At 46.9% G+C, this 17112-nt stretch overlaps 1 protein-coding gene across 2 annotated transcripts in view; it reads right to left on the bottom strand.

Moving 5' to 3' along the window:
- The window catches only part of BCR (BCR activator of RhoGEF and GTPase), a 126368-nt gene that overhangs the window by 48563 nt on the left and 60693 nt on the right, over nt 1-17112 (bottom strand). For both annotated transcript variants that reach the window (XM_077834927.1, XM_077834928.1), the window contains 3 exons: nt 16728-16912; nt 6075-6179; nt 5350-5535 (listed from right to left, as the gene is read on the bottom strand). In XM_077834927.1, coding sequence (XP_077691053.1) covers nt 5350-5535; nt 6075-6179; nt 16728-16912 — 476 coding nt within the window. The remainder of the gene's footprint in view (nt 1-5349; nt 5536-6074; nt 6180-16727; nt 16913-17112) is intronic.

Below are 17112 nucleotides of genomic sequence, written 5' to 3'. Positions count from 1 at the left end.
AAACAATTCAGTTTTGTTAAAAATCATTTTTCAGTTTTTGAAAAATGAAAAAGTTAAACCTTTTAAAAAAACAAAAAAAATTTTTTTGAGACACAATTTCCGTTTTTCATTAAAAATCCAAAAATTTCAAACCCCTCCAATACAATTTCAAAATATTTTACCCAGTTCTACTCTTGACAGCTGGTGCTTTTTATCCCCCAGCTGAAAAGATGGGATAACACAGCTACCTTGTCAGCTTCTGATAGCAGCAACTCACTGCAGAGAGTGCCACCGTATGTAAGATTTTAGAATCTCCTTTGTATGCTGCCTTCAGTTTCGATCTATGGTTCTTTATTTTACAGGTTAAATAAAATGAATGCCACCAGTGCCCTGAAGATAATTATCAAGACTCCAAATTATCACCATAATCATACCTCATGGCATGGCCTCACATGTGAAAAGGACCTGATGTGCATCCTGACTGACCATGCATTAATGTCTAGTATTTCAGCAATCTCTCTCCTGTCGAGATGGTTTTAACTGGCTGCTAAGAATGGTTTGGCTCTGTTCAGTACAGCAAAACACTCAGTTTGTCAGAAAAAATAGCGGAATAAAGTGACTGCTGCAGTATCTGTCAGAACACTGCATTGAATTACCAGAGCTGAAATAGCTAAGCAAGCCCAGAGCTCCCCGGGATATTCACTCTGCGTAGCTGAGTTATTGCTACACTAGGGCAAGCTGCTCCCAACACAGATCCAACATCGCTTGCCAATTCTGTAAAAACACAAAAGGTTCAGGGGAACAGAAAAAGAGAGTATCATGGATGCCTGGTACATGGACCTGCCAGCCTCATCTGCATGGCACAGCCTTAAGCTCAGGCCAGAGTAGCAATACAGCAAGTCAAAGTTTGCTGGGACAAGCCAGCTACGGTAATTCATCTGAAGAGCTCTCCCTCAGCTAGTAGCATTATTTCGCCACCCTCTCAAGGCAGTTTATCAAGCATCATTTGATTGCAGCGCTCTTCCTGCATCTCAGCTTTAGCAAGCTGGGGAGCAGCAGCAGGCAGCTGAGACCTTGTGAGCTAATCTCTGAGCACCGCATACCATGTCCATGAGCTATCTGCTAAGGCACCAACTAATCTCCTCCTGACTAAAATACACCAGCAGTGAAAAGCAGCTTCTTGCGGTTTCATCTTGAGCTGCTGGAGGGCACATAAAATATTGTCCCCCTGTCTCAAGTCAACAGGGAAGGGAGCTGGTGCACTGCTGCACAGATGTTAACAATTAAGTGACCTGGTGAACTGCACTCTCCATCCAATAAGCTACTCCATGGAATGTCTCACCAACTCAGGGAATCAGAGGCACCTAAGGAATGCGGAGATTCTTTTCTTTTTAGAAAAGAAAACGAAGCTCCCATAATCCTTTGCTTTCTGCACACTATAGGGGAGGGGCTAGAGGGATGCCTTTTGAATGCAGACAATCAGGTATATCTGGCTTGGGAACCCCTAGGTCATCTTCAGGCTCTGTACATTGCTTTATTCTTGTCTGTTCTGTTCTGCACACTGAGGTCTTTTGTTGAACTTTGCTAGGGGAACTCTCCGCAGCAGACTGAAACAACACAGCCACAATCAGAGCAAAGGGAATAGCACAGGGGGAGGAGGGTGGAATATCAAAGTATGAGGTAACAACAGTGCAGATGGAGCAAAGCAAAATGGGGAGGCGGGGGGTGGAACAGAGCAGCAACAAGTGGAAATGCACATAAACACACACACCAGTTTCCTTTTTCAAACATCTGAAACTAATTCATTTCTCTGGCCAAGTGAGAGCGGTAGTGTCCCGAGGCAGTCAGTGCCTAAAAGAAACAACCATCTGATAATGGCTTGGGTTAAACTACCTCCAAGAGAGGACCGGCTGCCAGAGCAGAGACAATGGGTATGTCTACACTACGAAATTAGGTTGATTTTATAGAAGTCAATTTTTAGAAACCGATTTTATACAGTCGATTGCGTATGTCCATACTAAGCACATTAAATTGGCGGAGTGCATCCTCAATACCATGGCTAGCATCGACTTACAGAGCGGTGAACTGTGGATAGCTATCCCACAGCTCCCGCAGTCTCCGCTGCCCATTGGAATTCTGGGTTAAGCTCCCAGTGCCTGATGGGGCAAAAACATTGTCGCGGGTGGTTTTGGGTACATGTCGTCAGGCCCCCCTCCCTCCATGAAAGCAATGGCAGACAATCGCTTCATGCCTTTTTTCCTGGGTTACCCGTGCAGACACCATACCACGGCAAGCATGGAGCCCGCTCAGCTCACCGTTACCGTACATCTCCTGGGTGCTGCTGACAGACACGGTATTGCATTGCTACACAGCAGCAGCTCCTTGCCTTCGCGGCAGACTGTGCAGTAGGACAGACAGCCATTGTACATCTCCTGGGTGCTCCTGGCAGACCTCGGTGATGCTTATTGGGACGCCTAGACAGACAAGGCTATTCTCCTCTTTGAGCACCAAATGGGAGCCAGAGACTCCAGGTCATTCTCTTCTTTAAGTTTCGTCTCATGGAGATTCAATCCTGCCTGGAATATCATGCAACCTGGAGGCTTCTGCCTCAGGGTGCTCGCCCAGCCGGCAGCACCATGCCGTTGCACCTACCCCAGCCTACCACTTGCTCCCATGGCTCATGAAGTCTGGACTGTAGTAAGGAGCAGTTCAACTATAGGCTGAGCAAGTGCAGAATGGTGGTAGAATGTGCCTTTGGACGTTTAAAAGCTCGCTGGCGCTGTTTGAGGTCAGACCTCAGCGGAACCAACATTCCCATTGTTGCTTGCTGTGTGCTCCAAAATATCTGTCAGAGTAAGGGGGAGATGTTTATGGCGGGGTGGGCGGTTGAGGCAAATTGCCTGGCGTCCAATTTTGAGCAGCCAGACACCAGGGTGATTAGAAGAGCACAGCAAGGCGCGCTGCACATCAGAGAGGCTTCGAAAACCAGTTTCATGACTAGCCAGGCTTCGGTGTGACAGTTGTGTGTGTTTCTCCTGGATGCAAACCCACCCCCTTTGTTGATTTTAATTCCCTGTAAGCCAAACACCCTCCCCTCTTTGAAATAAAGTAACTATTGTTTTGAAACCATGAATTTTTTCTTTATTAAAAAAAAAAAAAGAGAGAATGGACAAGGTAGCCCGGGTGGGGTGGGGGAGGAGCGAAGGACAAGGCCACATTGCTTATTGTAGCCACACTAAAAATCAAACTGTTTGAATTACAGCATTCTGTTGCTTGGGCCATCCTCTGGAGTGGAGTGGCTGGGTGCTCAGAGCCTCCCCCACTCCCCCCCCCGGCGCGTTCTTGGGCGTCTGGGTGAGGAGGCTATGGAACATGGGGAGGAGGGTGGGCGGTTATACAGTGGATGCAGCAGGGGTCTGTGCTCTTGTTGGCTTTCCTGCAGCTCCAACAGACACTTCATCATGTCCATTTGTTCCCCCATTAGCCTCAGCATCGCGTCCTGCCTCCGCTCTTTGCACTCACTTAATTCTTTCCTGGCCTCTGCCACTGAATGCCTCCGTGCATTAAGCTGTGCCCTATCAGTGAGGTAGGACTGCATGATCTCAGAAAACATGTCATCGCAAGTGCATTTTTTTTGCCTTCTAATCTGTGATAACCTCAAAGACGGAGATGATAGGGGGAGCGTAGAAACATTCTATGCTCTACGACTCTGGGGGGACTGCATGGTCACCTGTACTGCTGAGTTCGCCACGCTGACCAAACAGGAAATGAAATTCAAAAGTTCCCGGGGCTTTTCCTGCGTACCTGGCTAGTGCATCGGAGTTCAAAGTGCTGTCCAGAGCGGTCACAATGGAGCACTCTGGAATAGCTCCTGGAGGCCAATACCATCGATTTGCATCCGCACTACCCCAAATTTGACCCAGCAAGTTGATTTTAGCGCTATTCCCCTTGTTGGGGAGGAGTACAGAAGTCGATTTTAAGAGCCCTTTAGGTCAACGGAACAGGGTTGGTTGTGTGGACGCAGTCATTTTTATATCAACCTAACGTGGCTAAATTCAACCTAACCCAGTAGTGTAGACCAGGCCAAAGAAAGGATTTGAGATGCTAATTCCTAATAAGGGGCCTTCTGTGTGTATAACCTAAGCAGCTACCTGTAGCTTTGACCTTGGCCATGGTTATAGTGAAAGAACATGGTTATTCCCCATGAGGCTGCCTCTCTCTACTATGCCCAGAATTGTGACAGGTGAGCACAGACAGCAGGAACGGTTCAAGGAAGAAGAAACACCACCAAGGTCCTAGCAGCTGGTCTGGCAGTCTAGTGCAGAGCTGGCAGAGTGTTATGTGTCTGTTAATACAGGGTAAGCAAGGGTCTACTGGTGGTGGAGTAAAATCTCATTCATTTTATCAATATCATCACTGGCACGGTCAGGCTGGGCACATGAATTTTGTGCCTGGGCTAGTAAGTTTTCATTAGAATTTTGCAAATGCTCGTGAAATGCACTGCCATTATGTGCTTAGGGGGTCAGCAGGGGATGTGGATGCAGCAGATCATGATTTGGTTCTCCATTTGTACAGAGCAATGTGGTCAGGGTCTGTGACTGGGGCTCCTAGGTGCTATCACAACACAAGTAATAAATAATAGTAGTAAATCTCTAGGATGAGAGAACACACTTCCTGTCCCTCTGTAGTAATCCCTGTAGCTTGCTCTGGAACAGGACTGGCAGGCTCCAAAGGAAATTGTGTTCAAACAGAGGCTGGATGGTCAGGTCTGACACAGGACGTTTGAGGACAGAAATATAGGGAAGAACTTTAGGGTTCTGAGAGCTGCTTGGAAGTCCTCCACCACAGTGGTTCCAACCTCCAAGGCAGCGTACGAATTATACTGAGTAACTGCACAGCCAATGCACCACCAGCATCTAATTCACTCCTATAGAGTGTCACGGGATATTTTATACAAGAAGTGAAATATGAAACTGAACTCTATGCTGTGTGTCCCCAAAGGGCTCCGACACTGTCTCTCTCTCAGATGTCAGGTTGCCATGCCAGCCTCCTTGGTAACTGAATGATCAGCAAGTGACACGCTGCAGGCTTTGTGGAGAGCTCTAAAGTCTTCTGGAAGACTGACTGGTTTTGTAATATTGGTGGGGTCATGATGTAGCCTCTAAGTGCAGAACACAAAACTGCCAGCCTAGTTATGACCACACCACAGTGGAAAGATGAATTTAGAATTCTACCACCTCATCCAGCCATGGACCTCCACACACCAGAGCCATGCAAAGGAATGAATGTGAGTCTCAGACACACCTGGAAGACATGCCTATTTAACCTGCATTGAGGTTAAAGGAACGTTGGTGGTGGCAGCTTACTCACCAGTTTCTGGAAGAGGTCTCCGACACGCTGCTGGTGACTCCACTGCTGGACTCGGGGAAAGAGCCCATCATAGAACTCTTTGTGGATCTCATACAGCTCAGGCACTTTGAAGAAAATAGTCTCAATCTGCTGACTGGTCAGTACAGGCTGAGAAGTGGTGGCAGCAGCTTTCAAAGGCTTCATGGGCTAAAAGTAGAATCAAGGAGATTGTTACTACACGCACCAAGTAAACCTGTCTTTGTCATGTTCTAATGCCTCCTTCCTAGCCTGTTAAGTGATGTTCCCACTGACACTTCAGTGACTCTCTGAATACTAGACTGTACCATTTCTCTCCTTGGGGCAGTTCAGCAACTCCCAGTTCACAGATTTTCCCAGGACACAAATGCTGAAATTACAGTCCCTGTGCCCCTTGTTTTGCCCCCTTAATCTCTTCCACTAGCTGCGGGGTAGCAGGTGTAGTAGTTAAAAGAGGAGGACTAGAAGTCAGGGCTCCTGGATTCTATTCCGAGCTCTGCCAATGACTCCTTGTGTAACCTAGGACAAGTGACTTTGCTTTTCTATGCCTCCGTTTCTCCACCTGCAAGCTGGGGATAACAATTACCTACACTTCACCAGGTTACTGAGAGACAGTCAGTGTTTGTGAAGCTCTTGGAAATCTTTGGATGAAAGTTGTTCTGGAAATGTGAATATTATCATTAAATCTGGTGTCTGTGACAGGTGCTTACCAGCAGCAGAGCCTCTAGGTGGCTCAGGTAGGTTTCCTCACTGGCTAGGATTCCAGACAGGACCCATTTTCTCATCTCCAAGCCCTTCTCCAAGTCTGGCTCACTCTACAGAGAAAGAAGATGAAAGGATAGGATTAGGGAGCACTATTCAGCATAGAAAATATGACCTCAGGACAAACTAAATTTATTGTATTTAGGTACAGAGTAATAAAGAATGTAACCATCACTCAGCTTCTGGACACACGAACAGAGATAAAAATAATATACACAGTTTTATTTACCCAGTATCTTAGAAACGTAATGACAATTCTCCATGAGCTTGACTTAATTGTGTGTGTCACTTGGCACCCCTCCCCACCCCAGTAGCCTGGGGTTTCCACAAGATGACTGCTTGTTTCTTTTCTGCCATTTGTTAAGATAGTTCTCAGGTACCAAATTGCCCCAGTTGTTATTCTTTTAACAGGTCTATTTTGAGGGTAGGATAATCTGCACTACTTGGGATCTCAGTGCTGATTCTCTAAATGGGTTTTTCCTTATCTGGTTTACATGCAATATTAGTACTTTCACAGAGACAACCCAAAAGAGAAAATGCAAAGACAAGAGAAAGACAGGAAAAAAGAATTCAGAGTCATGTGAGTAAAAATAAAGGCTAGAGATAGATATTATGGAGAGCTGGCAACTAGAGCTGGGCAACATTTTTGTGATGTATAATAAATTCATCAAAACATGCAGTTTGGGGGCAACCAAAACTAACTGCAAATTCGGCAAATATTTTCAGCCAAATAAAAAATGAGGGGAAAAAAATCAAAACACTTCACTTCAAAATGTCATTTCATTCATATTTTTTAAGTTTTTCATCAGCGTGAGAAAACCCCAGAAAATTCTATTGTTTTTTTTCAATTGTTGACACCGAATCAAAAAAAAATCAATGGTTTACTCTGTTCTAGAGGTAACCTCTTCACCGTTGACGTGTCTGCTATAAAACCCCATTTTAGCAACTCAATAAACCTGTGGCTTGGAAACTTTGTTTTGCCTGAAAACAGCCAGATTTTATCTCAAAGGTAAAGGGGAGCCATTCTGCAAAGTTTGAAGAAAAAGTGTCCAATGGTTACAATACAGGTCATTAGAAATGTCCATCTATTTGAAATTCTATTATACATTTCTTGGTCTCCCTCGAACGCAAAACACAGCTTCTTACAACCCTCTCAAGCACTCATACAGTCAAATCTCCTTGAAAACAGGAGAGTAGTTTAGAAGAGTCATTATGGTGCTTGTGCATGGATAGTTTGGGGATCAGTCCCGCCCCAGTTAGTATCAGAAGGGTTTGGGCTGTTCATGTCAGTGGGAACAGGACTGCGATCGATGTGAATATGACAGTAGGCTGCATGCTATTGGCCTAATGTCAGTCTTTCCATATCTGAAATCTAACAAAGCTCTCCTTTAGCTGGGAGACCCTCGTTTTGGGCTCTGGAGATACGTGTGATTTATTATGGAGAGGGGATAGCCTCTTCATCGTAAAGTTTGCAGCAACAGTCCCATTATGAGGTTGTTTTGAGCCCATATGCAACTCCAAGAAAGAGGGATGCTCAGCGACAATTACAATATTTTTTAGCACGTTTATTAAATTGTGTAAGCACTTTTTGAGAGTGAAAGACCTTAAAATGGCTCCTCTCTGGTAGTTCTGCAACGTGTCAAATACCGCAGCACCTCATGAAAGGAAACGGCAGATGGAAGCTGCTCTAAAGAAACTGGTAAAAACTATACACAAGCCAACTAAGATATGGAAGAGGAAAGCACTTGAGTTTGCAACCTCCTTTCAGTGAAATTCTTAGAGAAACAATGTATTTTGTCATCTTGAAAGGGAGTTTCTGAGGAGCTCAGGAATTTGTAATCCAGCAGACAGTTTAAGCTTCAAGGAAAACACACCAGTGATTAGGCACAGCATCTTAAATACTATACTGAGCTGGACACAGAATCAGAACTGCTCAACTATTTATGATTATTATTTATCTCTCAGGTAACAGGAATGCCTAGGAGCCCTACCCTGGACCACAGCTCCACTGGGCTAGGCACAGTACAAACACACAACAAAAACATATGTCTAAAACTTTTAGCAGATTTTCTTCAACTCAAGGGGAAAGGGCCAGGTCATTTGAATGATCAGAGGCCTCTCCTGGCTGTATCTGCGAAATGCCCAGTGGCCCAGATCTGCAATATAAGGCCAAGCATGAAGCTCCTGGATGGCCAAGGATTTGTTGCAATGTTTACAAGTAACTTCACAAAAAACGTTCAAATCCCATCACCGCTTCAACCTCCCTCCTGCTGCAAATGGTGTGATTGGCACCTTATTGATATGGCACTGTAATTCTCATTAGCAGGCCCAGCCTGATGACAGAGTGTAGGACTGTGAGAAACCAGGCGTGATCTGTAAGCACGGAATTGCAAAGTCGTGGAACAGGAGCGATATAATGAATTTTCTATAGACAGAGACAGTCGGATTCTGATGAGTCCTTTAAATCTCTTTTAAGTTAACCCCAAAAATATTGCTATAGATTTACTGTCACGCAGAGTTTCCCTTCCAGCTCTAGAAGCCCCTGTTTTCCCATTCATAGGAATAGGTCTGACTTCTAACAATCCCTACTGGGTATTCTCGGATGGTAAAGATGGAAGTTTCTGGTTTGATTGTTAAAATTTCTTATATACATATTAAAATTAGCAATTTATATATATAATTTCTTATATATATTATAAATATATGTTTTAAAAAAGATTTACTCCTCAGAAGTTCACACATCTCTCCCAGGGCTCTGCCGTGGCTGGCCTCCCCAAAGACATCAGATGGAGAGGTCACCTCTGAAAGTCTTTGGAATGATTTTTAATCCCTTTTATGTAACCAGCTTCAAGTGTGATGCTGGAAGATTCTTGTCCCCTTTCAGTTCTATCCAGCCCAAGTGGCCCGGCTAACTCGGCTGCAGTGCAGCAGCTGCATCAGGAAACCCCAGGAGAGTTGAACCTACAGCCACAGAGCACATTAAAGGTTTCCAAGGCAGTATCTGACATTTACACACAGATTCCTAGAGCTCATTCAGATGATCTGCTGCTGCTGCGCCTGCTGCTGTCAGGGATCAATAAGACACCATGTTTCTTCTGTCTGGGTTGTGCTGCTGCTCAGCGTTCCCCTCCCGAGAACTGATTATCCAGTGCACATTTCCTGCTGAGGACACCCTGTTTTGACACTTTTATCTAGTACCTTACTGAGTGGGCAGCTCTCGCCACCAGAAGCGAATCAGGATCCAGCACCAGAGCCTCTTCACCCTCCAAGGGGGACTGCATCCTCCACTCTTTATATCCCACTCAGGGAAATGTACTCTGGGCCCAGGAAAGTCACAGGGAATTTGGCACCAGACTTCAGCTGGTGCAGGAACAGGGAGTTAGTTTCGATCATCCAACTGCTGTTTCCTTTCCCATCTGCAGAACTGGAAATGGTCTCACCCTCTCATCAGTGGTGAGTCAAAGTGGTGAGCAGGCGTGGGCAAGGAGGCCACACCCCTCTCCCCCACTGAAGCAAAGAGGCAGAGCAGGGAGGTGCACACCAATTCCAAGAGCACTCTCTGCTCCGCCTGGTGCAACTAACAAATGAGGGCAGTGCCCCTGGGACCAGAGCTTCACTCCTTGCCTTACTTCTGCAGTCCAGGTAGAGAAAGAAGTGGAATGCCCAGCACAGAGGCATGGAAGAACAGCCCCCTTGCCACACATGGGGGAGAGGAGAATCTGCTAGGACTAGGAAGTCCTTCCCTCACCTCCACTCACAGGGAGCAGGAACTCTGAGTCTGAGCACACCCAGCTGTTGCAGAGGAGGGTGGGGAGTAGGCCCTGCATTTACCAAATTCACACCGGCCAAGCAGCAGCGCTCCTACAAGACGAAAGTGCAGCCAAAGATGGGGAGTCCTCAGTCGGGTGCAGGAGCAGCACATGGCGGAAAGCAATGTACTCCCTGCCTGGCCTGGGGAGAGGTGGATGCTGGGCTTCCTCTAATGCTGGCTTGGCCCATTTTTCACCTGTAGGTGTCCAACAAGCATCCTGATTCTATCCCTCCCCCTTTTCCTCAGCACCCTCCCTGAGCCCTTTCCTCCCTTCTAACCCTCCTCCCCCCACCCCTCAGCTACACTCCTCCACAAATTTAAAAATAAGTGTATCTTGTAAGAGCATCTCCTGGCAGCAGCCAGATCCCATCTGTCAGTCGTGGGAGCGCTCTCTGTGAAGCTCTGAACAAGCTTGTAATCAGTGCTCTCTGCTCCTGCCCTCCATGAGCTGCAGGCAGAACATGGAGGAGGGAGAGGGAGCACTGATTAGAACAAGAGCTTCAGGAGCATCGTTCGCCAGCAGCGCTATTCACAGGCTGGCGTTTCCTCCACAGCTGGACTGTGCATCACGCTCTCCTGGGGATTTCAAAGCTGATATGTTGAGTCGCTCCCATTGGCGCAATCCTGCAACCTGAACCCAGGCCAGTCTGAGTGGTTAAAAGTGCTGGATGTTATACACCCTGCATATGCTGGCCCAGGGCCAGGGCGGTTTTGAATGTGTTTACAACTTGTCAGTCTAAGTACTTTAGTTTACTAACCAGGTTGGCACTGTGTGTTATATTCAATTACTGCAAGCCTGGGATTCACCAGCCCCAAGGATGAGACAGATACAGCTCTTCCCAAATCTATTTAAAGGACTCGGGGCTTTCTGGCTGTTGTTTAAATTAACAGCAATAATCGTTTTATTGTGAAGGTTGGGAGCGTACGAATTAAGAATCTGGAAACATGATGAATAAGATTTTACAAAGTAGTCCCAGCTGGCATCTCCCTGTGAAGGGGAATGTTGCCTCTGAGTGGGTGTATTAAAGGGAGCTTTAAATCTCTCCCCACCCTTTGGTAGAGTGTTTTCAGAAACCACGCAATTAGCATGTTCAAAGGAGAAGTTTCCAGTAAGGATGGTTCTGAGTCTCAGAGAGAGGCTGGCAGCCTTCAAAGGGAAAAATTATTAAGTATGGTTTTTAAAATGTAAATATCTTTGGAGGCTTCTGTTTAATAGGCTGGGGGTGTCTCATTGTCTGGGAGATGTTAAACAGGGAAGCATTCTGTAACCAGGCCAGCCCTGTTTCATGCAAGGAGGGCTGGGTGGGAGCAGGGAGAGGAGCCAACATTATTTATAACATCAATGCTGTGTGTGCCAGCTATCCTCAGGAAGGGCTTGTACATCCAGGCAAAGCCATTAAACAGCAAAGAGAAAGAAAGAATAGGAGAGAAAGAGAGTGTGGGGGATGGATGCGATAACAGAAAGCGAAGACAGGAGAGAGATCACAAACAAAACTGGGAAGGAGACGGAACGAGAACGTCTGAGGGGAAATGACAGAATGAAACAGGGAGAAAGCAGGAGGGGGCAGATTTGGAGGTGCTGGAGAAAGATGTGCAGACAGAGGCAGAGCAAAGCCATAGGGCTGCGCTGGGGACAAGATCCTCTGAGGTGCTGATGCAGTTTCAGAAGTCACCTTGCTTTTTCTTCCCTGACAGATCCTGTCAGCTCCATGTGCAAACCTGAGTAGGAGGTGCCCTGCCTGTCCCCTCCAACATGGAACAAGGTCTGTAGGGAAATAAAACCTGGTGTGTTTTGCCCCAGGGGTGCCACAGTGGGAAGTGGAGTCAACAGTTGGGAGCAGATCAGGTGGGGTAGCTTGCACCCCACTCCCTCACATTGCTGGAGGATATTCTCTGACTCCCAGGAAGCGCCACCTAGGCTGGTGCAGGTCATCCTTCCAGTGACGGTCACCCAGAGAGCGTCTGCTTTGGTAATTTGCAATAAAGGACTTTTGTAAGCATGGGAGGCAGAGCCTGTCACACCAGTCAGAGGCCAGCTTTATAAAAGGGAGTTCCAACTCTTGACGCTACTAGTTTCCAGAACTCCAGCCCTGGTTATATTGGCAGGAACAGTCAAAGTTCTGGGTGATTTAAACACAGAAGTGTAGCCTTACACAGTAACTTCAGTGTTCTTCCTAGCACTCACCTTCACCAGGCTCTGGGGAATTTAAAACCCTCTGCTTCCTGCTTGAGCTCAGGATTGATGAATCACAAAGCAGGAGGAGAACAAAGACTAATTAAAAAAAAAGTAATCTCTATAGTTTAAAGACTATTTAAGGTCCTTAAGCATTCACAGAGGGGCAAGACTTTAAACACTTTGGGATGGGGATTTTTTACCCTGCTAAGGCCTGAATCCAGGCCCTCTGCTTACCATTTATTATTTGCAGAGCAACAACAGTGCTAGGCACTTTAGGACAGGTGAGAGGACCTGAGAACCTAAAGGCTCAGTGCACAAATGAAAGACGGGGTAGCAGACTGAATGGGAGGTAGTGTGATGGATCCAGAGCAAGCAAAGAGGACTGACGGGGCAGCACTGTCTGCAGGTCTGAGGGACGTTCTGGACTCCTCAAAGAGCACAGACAGTTACAAGAGCAGGCTGACACAGGTGCCCAGCAGAGGAACCGCAGAGATGTAGGCACCAGTGGAGAAAAAGGGATCTAAAAGCTGGTGCCAGGGGAAATTACCATAGGTGGGCTGAAGCTGACAGCACTCTATACAGGGATTAACATCTAGCTCCCCCTACTTGGCTAAAGCAAAGGGAGAACTCCCCCTGCTCTGGAGGAAATCTGCTCCCCCAGAGCTGCTGCTCCTCTCTGGTTGTCAGCAGGAGCAGCAGGGGGAGCTGGAGCCTGTGTAGCAGAGGCATTACTAGCCCATTGGGGGCCCTAAGCAGAAATATTTCCCCCTCCCCAACACATAATAAAAAGTGAATAGGGGGTCCCCCTTGAACTGTTCGGGGTCCTAAGCAATTGCTTAGTCTGTTTATGCCTAGTGCCGGCTCTGCTGGCTAGGGAGCCTCTGGCTCTTTCCCTGCAAGTGGGTGTTAGCACAGCTGAACCAGACCAGGGAAGAGGGGGCATCCCAGCCGAAGTCCCCATTCACAACCCAGCTTCCTCCTTCTACAGGGAAAGGAGGCCAGTTCTGACACTCCCACCCCTTGTAAGGGGAGAGGGAGAGAGAAATAATCCAAAAGATTGGATTTGGAATAAAACTGATCTAAACATGCAAGAAATGGATATTTGTAATTTTTCTGGGGGCAGCATGCCTGCCCTCAACCCCACATTGTCATTACATCCCTGCATTGCTGGAGCAGTTCAGATGGGGAACACCAGGGACGTGACCCAACCCAGCTCCACATACTGCATGTGTCTGGCTGGCGCGCGGCTTGGGGACAGGAAGTTCTTGCGGATAGATTTCTCCTCTTGTCCCTCTTCTCTTCCCCTTGCTTCCTTCCCTCACCTCAAGAGGATGCAACACTCGCTCCATCATAACAAGCCCCCCAATAGCCACCACCAAGACTGGGGAACTCCCCACCCTATTCTGACCTGCTCTGAGTTCTATCCCTTCCTGTACCCTTCTTTCCAGCAACAAGGCCCCAGTTTGAATCCCAAGCTGTCAGAACTCTCCTTTAGTGACATGTGCCACTGGCTGCCCCAACACTCTTATATACCCAGAGGTAAGCTCCTTTTATGCTGACCTACTCCCAGCTACTAACTCCAGTTCCCACTCCCAAATACAAATGTAACCTCTATATTATAGGCAAGGCTGGTAGAACTGCCTATTATTAAGGTTGCCCCACACTTCATATTATTCCATCCTGTTTTCAACTTTGCCAAACTTCAACTATTTGGGCTGAAATTTTCCTAACACTTGTACGTCTCAGGCTGAACATTTCCAAAAAGTTTCAGACAAAATGATTCAGCAGTTTCCAAGAATGAGGCTAGGAAAAAAACCACATTGCTTGGCAATGTTAAAAAAAGAGTCTGGTAAGCTTTTCTTTTGAGAAGCTCGAGTACTCGATGTTCAGGAGCAGGGAGTTGAAATTTGGGCAAGGAGGTGGTCTTTGCGTCAGGGATATGCCTTGTGCTGTTCCTGTCAAAATCCTCCCAAATTTGACCTTTGAAAAAAATCTCAGTTCGCACCTGCCAGTAGAGATTTCTTAGAGTTTAGCAGCAAAAATCTCCAAAGATTTTATACACAAAGAACACGCTCTAATTCCTCACGCCTCTACTGCAGGCCAAACAGCGTGTGCACCATCTCCTCACAGAAACTAAGCACGCTCCATTTCCAGTCCCCACAGCTCCTACGTGTGACAGAACTATGCAGGAACAGTCCATCTCCTCACAGTTGCTCTGGGCTAGGGTGGGGCTGGGCACTGGTACTGAAAACAGGGCGTCTGTCTCTTCTGTGCTCTCTCCCGCTGCAGGTTCTCAGGGGCGTGGAGGAGGAAGCCACCTGACTCCAATATAATGAGACCGATCATGGGGCTGGGGTATGGAAAGGAGTAGTTTTGGCCAAGGAGCCTGGAGACACTGCCACTGGAGGGTGGCGGGAGAAAACCCCCCACCTGTGACTGGAAACTGGGGAAGAGTGGAGACTGAACTGGATGGGTAAATAAACTGAGAATTGTGGGGGAGGGGGGTGTTGGAGTCTGGAACTTGATAGGCAAGAAGATTAGGGCTGAAAGCTGGGGGAGAAGGAGGGGAGATTGTGATGGGCTGGGTAAGGAGACTGGGAGCGGGGGATAGGTAGGGGAGGCTGTTAGTGGCTGGACAAGGAGAATGGGACTGAGAACCAGCGAGAGAAACTGGGGGGACTGGAGAATTTGGAAAAGTCACCCTAGACACCAGTGACTGAATCAGGCAGAAGAACAATGCTACTTATAGAGGAGAAAGTTTCTATTTACACACCATCTTCTGGGTTTCAGCGACTGTGGGAAAGGAAATACAGGAGGTTCATGTTACAGCTTTACAGGCTTCTGGTCAAATACGTTTTGTGCGCTTGCCCCAGTGCACCATGTTGGGCACTTTATACTTTGTTACAGTGACACCTTCTCCAAAGCAGCTGCAAGCGCAACCATGATGACAAGTGGTTTTGCAACTTGCAGTAACGAGGGAATTAATGTGGCTGTAAAATATTGTAACAGGGTTGAAATTAACCTTGTAATCCCTGTGGCTGACACTTCCTCACACGTGCTGGCACCAATATCTGCAGATTACTTACAGTGTAATCAGGAGTTTTAATTGCAGCTCAAGGTCAGGAGTTTGAGGTAGTGCTGGGGTCCCTCCCTCTCTCGGCAATTGTACTGTGCTGGACAAGAACTAACCATAATTAACACAGCTATCCACTCATCTATGAAGCAATAGGTACAAGCAGATTTCCCCATACTCTATTTATAACAAGCCACTTTGACATCAGCACCTGCAGCAAGTGGTCACTCCAGGAAGTAAAGGAGCTCCACCCTGATGCATGTTAGCACTCTTTCCATCAGAATGAAATGACCCAGGTGCTCCAGCAGGATATGGCAGGGCTGCCCCAGGAATGCCCGTGCTGGGATTTTCTGTCACAGCCCTCTCATCCTTCTAGTTACATTTTTGCTCTCTTTTCCCACCCATTTTTAAATTTCTGTAATAAAGAAAACCAAGAACTCAAGTATGAACAGAAACCCCATTCCTGATGGGTAGTGCTGTAGTGACAGCGAGTGGGACAGGGGCCTGAGAGGTTACACTCAGCTCAGCTTTACCTACCCTCCGGAACAGGTGCTCAGGGAAGGACTGCAAATTGGCAGCTTTGAAGTAGGGGGTGGGAACGCCTTTTGGAAAGTCAGGCCCTGCACCCAGAGTCACGGGACAGGGTGGAACTCCAGGCCGGGGAATTTTCCATTACACCTCTTTGCCTAAGTCAGTAACCCATTTTGGTTTCTGGTCATAAACATTACTTTGGAAGAAAACCCTTGCTGTCTGCAGCTGCGTTTAGTTTCTAGTGGATCACACTGAGCTAACAGTTAAATTTGACTGAACAAGAATTAATTACCCGTATAGTTATTGGGAGGGGGAGGGGGATTATTAATTCTTTTAAGGTTAAAAAAACTCCCTCCTGGAAGTATTTACACATGGGCACAATGGATCCAGTCAGCTCTAAGGTCTATTGCAGGGGGTCACATGAGCTGCTACTGAGCGCACACAGTACATTTTTAAATGAGAAGCATCTATTTCATACGCACCGTCACCACCGCTTGGCAATTTTAATTCCTGTTGTCCTCCAAGCTTCAAAACTTGACTTTACTTGTCAAAGTCTGAGAGTTACCTAAGCATAGTTCACTCCCTTCCAACCCCCTCCTGTTCCTCCCTCCCCCAATATTTTTTGGTCGCAAATCATAATTACCATGTACCCCCTCAACATGTCTTTTTACTGTGTTTGGTCCCAGACCTTCTCTAAAAGCACCAGCTGGTATTTAGAGCTTGATTCTGCAGCCCTTATTCACTGAGTAATCTCACTGATTCAACAGGGTTACATATTCACAGGAGCGAGGCTGAACAATTCGCCTTAAATTTGTACACACGTTACACACCCATGAAACATGGGATTAACACATGAAAGCCACTTTAACCATAAATGCTTCATTCCTAGCAGGTACCACTATCATATGTCACTCAGTCCTCCTTCCCATGCTCATGGCCCAATGCTCGTCTCACTCGCACACACACACACCATGCTGATTCCATGCTTAAAGAGAGTAAAAAGGACTCACTGATTTTGTGGACTCCAAAGACCCTGAGGAAAGAGTATCTCGGCTGCCCCGACTCTTGGAACTGAGATGGGGTGAGGAGGATGGAGAGTCATCAATGTAGGGCATCATGTCATGGTGTCGCCGCTGTTCTTCGGCACGGTCTGCATCATAGGCATAACTAGGTGGTATTCCACTGAATGAAGCATCTGTAGAGAAAAAGCTTAGCTTAAAAACAGAACTGGGAAGGAGATAAGCATAGGCCGAGTCCACTCCCTGCTCCCAACAAGGACACATACCTTGTCAGTATTCAGCAAATCCACAATTATTGATAGCGAGATTCAGCTTCATCCCAGGCTTAAGTGTAACAAACTCCCGCTTGTTAAGCGGACACCCTATTCCACTCATT

The sequence above is a fragment of the Eretmochelys imbricata genome, chromosome 15 (assembly GCF_965152235.1).
Source record: "Eretmochelys imbricata isolate rEreImb1 chromosome 15, rEreImb1.hap1, whole genome shotgun sequence".
Lineage (NCBI taxonomy): Eukaryota > Metazoa > Chordata > Testudines > Cheloniidae > Eretmochelys > Eretmochelys imbricata.
The sequence above is the reverse complement of the archived record's forward strand: the minus strand, read 5'-3'. Positions and strand labels throughout refer to the sequence as shown.